Genomic DNA, 7,887 nt, shown 5'->3' with positions numbered 1-7,887 from the left:
GTTGGTCGCACCGTTCAATCACCGATTGTGTTGTCTGATGAGGGAACGAGGACGAGGATGATACTGGCAAACTGAGTGAGCTCATTGCTCTAGCAAAGGCGGGCTTGCAGGTACAGGAGGCTAAGGACGATACTGACAGACTGAGCGAGCTCATCGCTCTAGCAGAGGGGGGTTGTAGGCAGAGGAGGTTGAGGAAGACACTGGTAAACTGAGCAAGCTCATCAGTCTAGCAGAGGCGGGCTTATAGGCGGAGGAGGATGACGACGCGTTCTTCACTCAGGCCACAGCGGCTGCAGATGAAGCGGAGGCCTCTTACTATAGGCGACAGGCAGGTTAGAGCAACGTAGGTGAGCCTAGCCACAACAACAGAGTTGTAGTAGAGGACTGGTACTCGGATGATGAGTTTCTTACTCAGTATGTTTTAGACTGAGGATTTGGAAGTGCATGTGCCCCTATGTCTACTGTTGGCATGTACTTCTAGTATTATTATATTGTTTAATGTGGCATAGTATTGAACTTTTCATTTTGTGGTTGTTTTCATTATTTATGGTCTTAATATTCCACTTAATGTTATGGACGTATTGAAATGTGAACATGTGCTGGAAATAAAACCTAATGACGTACGACATTATATAATTTAACACACAAAACACATGAAATGGCATATGAGAACATGTACCAAACCTAGGTACAGAGTTTCCTTCGACTAAACCTAACATGCCTTAGGTAATTAAACCAAACAACACATAGATGTGGCATGTGAATAAGATAAAGTCATCCTAGTATACTAATCCTTTTCAAACCAGCATGAAAAATAAAATTTACTTACACTAGACGCCGTCAGCGTGTCTAGCTCGTTTGTGAACTCAATGTATGCCCGGTCTAACCTCACGTACGGAACTCTGACCTAGTCCCAAAGGTACGCCCACGTCGGCTGCCAACTTGGAGGCTGACCTTGGAACCACTCACGATGAGCTAGAACCTCTGGATGACCAACTGGAAGACGAGCCCACATCCATAGTTGTAACAGGTACACGCATCCACCAAGTGACGCGTTGGACGAAGACCGACGACACCCCTCGCACAGCTGCCAGTATAGAAAACACAAGACTAGAGAGCCCTAGCTGTAGTGACTTGCCTGGTCCCAGTCACTAAGGCAGTGGACCCACATCCAGGACACACTGTCACTGAGCCAGAATCATGCATAATTTCAACACTATTGGAGCCACGGAATCCATCTCCAAAGTGCACTTGCGCAGCAACAGGGGGCACATCCACTTCTCAGGAATGTCTCCTGCAACATAAGTAGAGAAATGAGGAAAGAATGAAAGAAATAGATGTAAGGAACGGGGTAAGCACCCAAAAACCATGCGGTTAAGACACTTACTTGGATGATTCTGTGTCAAAGAGATCTCATGAGGAGGATCTGCCATGGAAATATGAGTCTGACAACTATCTCCATCTACCGTATTGGGGGCAGATTTAGCATCGGGAACCATAGGTGCAATCTCCACATGCATATAAGGTTTCCGGAACGGGAGGGTCGATGTGTGCCTACTGATCCATTGGTGGGGAAAACCCATGAGGGATGGGATCAACTAAACCCGACGCATAATCACGTCCAAACATTGCAGCTGGCTCTTCATAGCGGATCTCACATAGTTCTCCCACTGATCCACACAACCAATTGAGATCATTCGCCTGAGGATGTTGGGAGGAGAACCTAGGTGCAGTACACCATCAACTGCAATGCCATCATCTCTAAGGCAATGTAGCTCCTCCCGAGCCCTTGCAACCATCTCACTAAATGAAGGCCTATCATTGAATAGCACAGGCACGCTTTGCATGTCAACAAACTCAACATATCCATAGCGACCGCTTTCAACGGTGCCTCTATGATATATGATCACTAGGTTGTCCATCTAGTTCAAACACATAACGAAACACATGTCCTTTAGTCCAAATTAGATGATAGATAGTACCTAACAAGTACTTTCTAACTACAAACTAAGTAAATAAGATAATAACTACGTATATATATAGTGTACTCTAAATAGCTAGATCATATTTAGTTAACTAAATATGTAACTACATATCTAAGTAGCTATCTAACTATATCTATGTACCTATGTATCTATATTTCTATCTATCTACATATATATCTCACTAGATCACGAACTAAATCAACTACCTAAGTCATCACATTAGCTAGTAAATAACAAATGCCAACTAAGTAGGTACATTGCATATTCATAATTTTTAACTTTCCAATGACTGATCCGTGGACGTCGACGGAGTTGCAACGGACAACGGGCGTGGGTCAGGCCGACGATCTAGGCCGATGGTGGCACGGTCGGGCACTACAGGTGGCAGGGCCGGCGGTGGCGCGGCCTACTACAGCGGTGGCACACGGCGGGCGCAGGATGCCCGGGGCTCCGCATGGTGTGAGTACGGCTCGAGGGCGGAGGGCAAGGCACCGGCCGCGGTTGAGGCCGGGGGTGGAAGGCGGCAGGCGGGGGAGGCCAAGGTGAGGGCGAGGGGCGGGCACAGGAAAGAAGACGGGGAAAGGGGGACCGGGGTGCGGGACCGTGGTGGGGTGGGGGCGGGATCGGGGGCGGCTGCAGGGGGTGAGCGAGTAGGGGAGTGCGTCCGGTGGCTGGGTGGCGCGATGCGGGCCGAGGGCGGCCAGTGGAGGCGCGTGCACGGGCGGCGGCGGCGAAGCTCGGCTTGGCTCTGCTAGGGCGAGAGAGGGAGAGGAAAAGAGGGGTGGGGCCTATAGGTAATAAAGGCTCGGCGCAGTCACTCTAGCGCCGAGATCGGCGCCAAGATCTACGGCGCCGAGCTCGGCGCCAGGGTGACTGGCGCCGAGCTTCCTGCCATGTCACCTTCCATGGTCGCTTCGAGTCCCTGGTGCCGAGACGTGTTAGCTCGGTGCCAGCATCAATGGCGCCGAACTATGTGTCCATATTCTGAAATCTTTCCTATAGGGTCTATTTGTGAAAAACTTTCAAAAAAAGGGCTAAAAAGTAAAAAATTTGGTCGGAGAGGCAGGACGTCATCGTGGAGTTCCACACCGCCGACGGGCCCCAACCGACCGGACTTCGACGCCCACCGCGTCTGCGTCTTCGCCAACGCCAACTTGATCGGCTAGAGCTAGGCCGACGATGTTCGCCTTCAATTTACAGGTGCACGCGCAAAGATGCATGCATTATCGGACGTTCTGTACGTTTGACGGTGTGATAAGATCGATTGTGTGATCGATCGTAATAAGTATTTACAGTAGAGTGTGCAAAATAATGCTGTACCTGTACCCGACTGGTGTGTTGATCCAGTCATCATCGCTATATACATACATAATGGATGATGCCTGCCCATTTGTGCTTACTCTACTTGCCACGCCGTAGTAGCTACTCATTTCTGTTTTTTAAAGCTAAATGATACTCTCATTATTGGCTTTGCGGAGGTCCTCCACCTTCTTAGTAAGCCTCTCCTTCTTGGCTAAAGCAAAGGACTCTTTAAATGCACCAAAAGGGATTGGGGGTACCTCCAATTTACCCCCCCCCCTTTTATAATCGACCAAGCAACGGTCCAACTTCAGCCACATTGCGGTCAAACTCCGCCCGGTCATTTAGTTACAGTGCGCCAGGCAAACCAACCGGCGGGACACACGTCAAAAGTAAAAGCAGCATAGGTCTGAAACAGACGAGCCCAAGGGGAGGAGAATCCTCGGAGCCAAAGCCAAGCGCTGAGAGTCGAGGATTAGGGCTTGCCTGCGTCAACCCCTACCCTTGAAGGGAGAACTATTGGGGAGCGAAGGCTAAGCCTCGATGATTCTCCAGCTAACGCTAATGCAATTCCCCAAATCCTTCATGATCACAGGAACGGTGGAGGTGCCTTCATGACATGATGCCCCGGACCGGAGGGGGTAGAAGGGGATAGCGAAGGAAGGAGGACACCTCACGAAGGTCCATTGCGAGGGTGATGTACCAGATGACCGAAGCCTTGACTAAGCTAGTGAAGGCCGGCCATATGTGGGGCCTTTGCTAGGTCACCAAAGGCCCTAGACAATGTCTCCCTCGACGTATGCGGTCAACCTTTGGCTCGCTGCGGAGGCAATCTCGGAGCAACGCCACCAGTGAAGGCGGTGCCCCGACGGCCCAGGGGAGGCTCCATGAGGGGAGGTGGTGGCCACAAGAGAAAGTCCCTAATGCCCTTACTGGGGAATCACGTAGATAAGGAATATTCTAGGATATGCCCTTAAGGGAAATGCATATAACCATACTCTATAAAAGGGGGACTCAGATCCTAACAAACAGAGATCACTTTTTGGCTTGAAACCCTAGAAGTCCCCACCTCGGAAGTGGTGCCGTGTCTAGGTGAAGGTCCTTGATCTGAGCCTAGGGCCTTCACAGCTGAAGGCAGGGCGGCCTCGCGCCTTGTTGACCCTCCCTATTGGGAATCCGTTCTCCCAACAGCCATAACAATAGAGTTCGCTCTTATGGAAGTTGATTTTAAGCCCTGACAATAGCTCAAAAAGTACTTAACACTAGTTTAATTTTTTTGGCATCGTTTAGACCATGTTATATATAACAAGGATGGTGTCATCCGCGTAATGGAGTATTGAGAGTCCATCATCCACTAAATGTGGAATGACCCTCCTGATATCTCCATTAGCCTTGGCTCTTTCAATGCGAACCACCAACATATCAGCTACTAAGTTGAAAAAAGAGAGATAAGGATCTCCTTGTCTAAGTCCTTTCTTAGTCTGAAAATAGTGGCTAGTCGTCATTCACCTTAATTCCCACGCTACCCCTCTCACAATTTGGTCAGTCCATTTACACCATAATGTGTGTACATCCTTTTATTCTCAATGTTTGTTAAAGGAAAGACCAGTTAACCTTGTCATACGCCTTCTCAAAGTCTAATTTTAAAATTACCCCATCCAATTTTTTCTTGTGCAACTCATGAACGGTTTCATGTAAAATGACCACACCTTCCATGATATTTCTACTAAAGCGGGTTGGGAAGGTCTTATAGCCTTTTCAGGCACTATAGCCACCCTATTTGCCATGACCTTAGCTTGGTGAAAATCTTAAAGCCTACATTGAGTAAATAAATGGGACGAAATTGTTGAATTTGTTTAGCTTTTTTTGTTTTGTTTTGGTACTAGTGTGATATTACCAAAATTGAGGCTGAGGAGTGGTAGAATACCTTTGTAAACTCATCGAAAAGGGCCATTAGGCCTCCATTGATGAGTTCCAAGAAGGCTTGATAAAACTCGGCGGGGAAACCATCCGATCCTGGCACCTTGTTATATATGTTCCATCTAAAAAATGGCCTTCTTCACCTCCTCTTGGTAAAACAGCATTGAGAGTATCATTCTCTACCTCAGAGACTTGTGGCATATCCTCTCCATTGGATTCTATCATGGTGAAATTATTCTCCTCCGAGGCACCAAAGAGGCCTTTTATAATAGTTAGTGACGTAACGTTTATGTTTTCATCACCTTCTATGAGCCCCAACTCTTGTTAAAGTTATAAGATCCTTGTCTTCCTATGCTTACCATTTGCCACCGGTTGGAAATATTTGGTATTACAGTCGCCTTGTAACAGCTTAGTTGTCTTGGTTCTTTGGTACCATTTTATCTCCTCCTCTCGTAGCAACCGAGCTAACCGTTGTTTTAAACAATGTTTGAAATAAATTTCTATAGTACGCATATGGCAGCAGATGATAGGCTTTATTATAGCCTCTACACGTACTATACAGCAACGACAAAAGCTACTCGCTCGGTTGCTCCAAGGCAGTACTCGCCAAGCATGATTGAGAACACCAAAGCGCGTACGTACGTGTCACATATACACTGAGACTGCCATGCATGCGTCATGCATTTTAGAACAGTGTTGAACCGTCGATTCCCGATATAGGCAGATACACACGATGTATATCCATTCAATCCCGATGAGGCCGCCATTAATTGGTGAAACCGATGCTCCATCGCCCCATTGCCAACCCTATAAAAAATGGCCATACCTGACCAGCTGCTTCATCATCTATTATCACGCAAGCGCACCTACAACTGCATTGACTTGGGGTCGCCGGCCAGCTAGCCGAGGGTGAGATGAGATCATCAACCAAAGCTATGGGCAGGCGCTTGCCGGCGGCAGCGGGCAGCACCGACGATGATGGGGGCAAGCTGAAGTCGTCGTGGCCGGAGATGGTCGGGAAGCACATGGTGGAGGCGGCCGCCATCATCAAGTCGGAGAGGCAGGACGTCATTTTGGAGTTCCACACCGCCGACGACCCCCAGCCGCCGGACTTCGACGCCCACCGCGTCTGCCTCTTCCTCGACGAAGACCTGATCGTCGTCAGGACGCCCGTCGTCGGCTAGCTAGGCCGACGTACGTACGTCGACGTTTCCTTCAGTTTACGGGTACACAAAAGGATGGATGTTTGATATGATTAGTTGGACGTACTGTACGTGTGACGGTGTGATGGCTATGTGATGAGATCGATCGTGTGATCCATCGAAATAAGTATTTACTGTACGTGATGCTCATGCGTGCGTAGACAGTAGAGTGCAAAAATAAACCTGTACCCGACTGGTGTGTTGATTCAGTCGTCATTGCTATATATATATACATATGGATGATGCCTGCCCATTTGCTTACTCTACTTGCCACGCCGGCCTGTAGCTACTCATTTCTGTTTTTTTTTTGAAAGAAGCTAAATGATACTCCCACTGTCTAGAAATGATAAGTGTATTTTGATTAGGGAAAGTCAACAAAATAGATTTTAATCCTTAATTTCTCTTACAATATATGGTCAGTTGCTAAAAAAAGATCAATATCAGGCACTGATGCAACCATAACGTATAATTTTGATTAATTTAATCATTACATATCTTGACTTTTTCCTGATCAAAATATGCTTATCATGTCTGAATGGAGGGCATATTCGTTAAGACCATAAGCGGAATATATATATATATATATATAGAACTACTATCCTGTAGCTGGCTACAGAATAACTTATTCTATAGCCACTTTGAGTTATGATAATTACTATGTTAATTTACGAGATTATAGTAACTCCTTACTAAGTGGTTTAATATAACGTTATGGTAAATATCACCATGTGTTATAGTAACCCAACTATCGTAAATATGTATTGACATTATAGTAAATTAGTATATAAAATTATAGTAAATGGAGGTGGCTACAGAATAACTTATTTTATAGCCGGCTACTGAATAGCCTCCCCTATATATATATATATATATATATATATATATATATATATATATATATATATATATATATATATATATATATATATATAATGATGGGAATACAATCCTTCAATTGAGATCTTACATATGCTTGCTACAAAAGACGGTGATGTATGTAAGAGCTAAAGCCACACAATAACAAGGGACATGGCACAAGATTTGCTTACCCACTCTATTTAGCAAACTAGAATATGCAACCCAGACGCAACTCTATATAATTAAAAGAACTCCCTTGTCTCGTATAAAATTCTATTTAGCAAGAATCAGAGCGACTTGGGTGCGCGGTGGTGGTTGGGAGCGAGCTTTGGGTGCTCAGAGTGAGCTTGTAGGCACACGGCGGAGAGCACTCATGCGTGGCGGTGGCCGGAGCAACCAGGGGCTAGTGGTATGGGGGAAATGAGGAGGAGAGGCGGGTGGATAAAAAGAGAAGCTTGTGGGACCCACCATGGAGTGATAAGAGTTGGATTAGTGGATGACTGTGTCATGTAGGTTCTTTTTATATGGCGTGGTAATGAGATGTTAGATATGAGCTAGCTAGCTTACTCGAGGGTGCCCTAATAAGTAGGAGAGATTTGAAAGGCGGGTCCGCGTACTACAAT

At 46.5% G+C, this 7,887-nt stretch overlaps 1 protein-coding gene across 1 annotated transcript; it reads left to right on the top strand.

The window, feature by feature from the left end:
- The first annotated feature begins 6,065 nt into the window (after nucleotides 1-6,065).
- Nucleotides 6,066-6,649, top strand: LOC136470858 (protease inhibitor HPI-like). Its single transcript, XM_066468591.1, has one exon. The coding sequence runs from the start codon at nucleotides 6,119-6,121 to the stop codon at nucleotides 6,386-6,388; it is 270 nt and encodes an 89-aa protein (XP_066324688.1). The 5' UTR covers nucleotides 6,066-6,118; the 3' UTR covers nucleotides 6,389-6,649.
- Nucleotides 6,650-7,887: the final 1,238 nt, after the last annotated feature.

Source organism: Miscanthus floridulus, chromosome 8, assembly GCF_019320115.1.
Source record: "Miscanthus floridulus cultivar M001 chromosome 8, ASM1932011v1, whole genome shotgun sequence".
NCBI classification, from domain to species: Eukaryota; Viridiplantae; Streptophyta; class Magnoliopsida; order Poales; family Poaceae; genus Miscanthus; species Miscanthus floridulus.
This window is presented reverse-complemented; position numbering and strand designations above follow the sequence as displayed.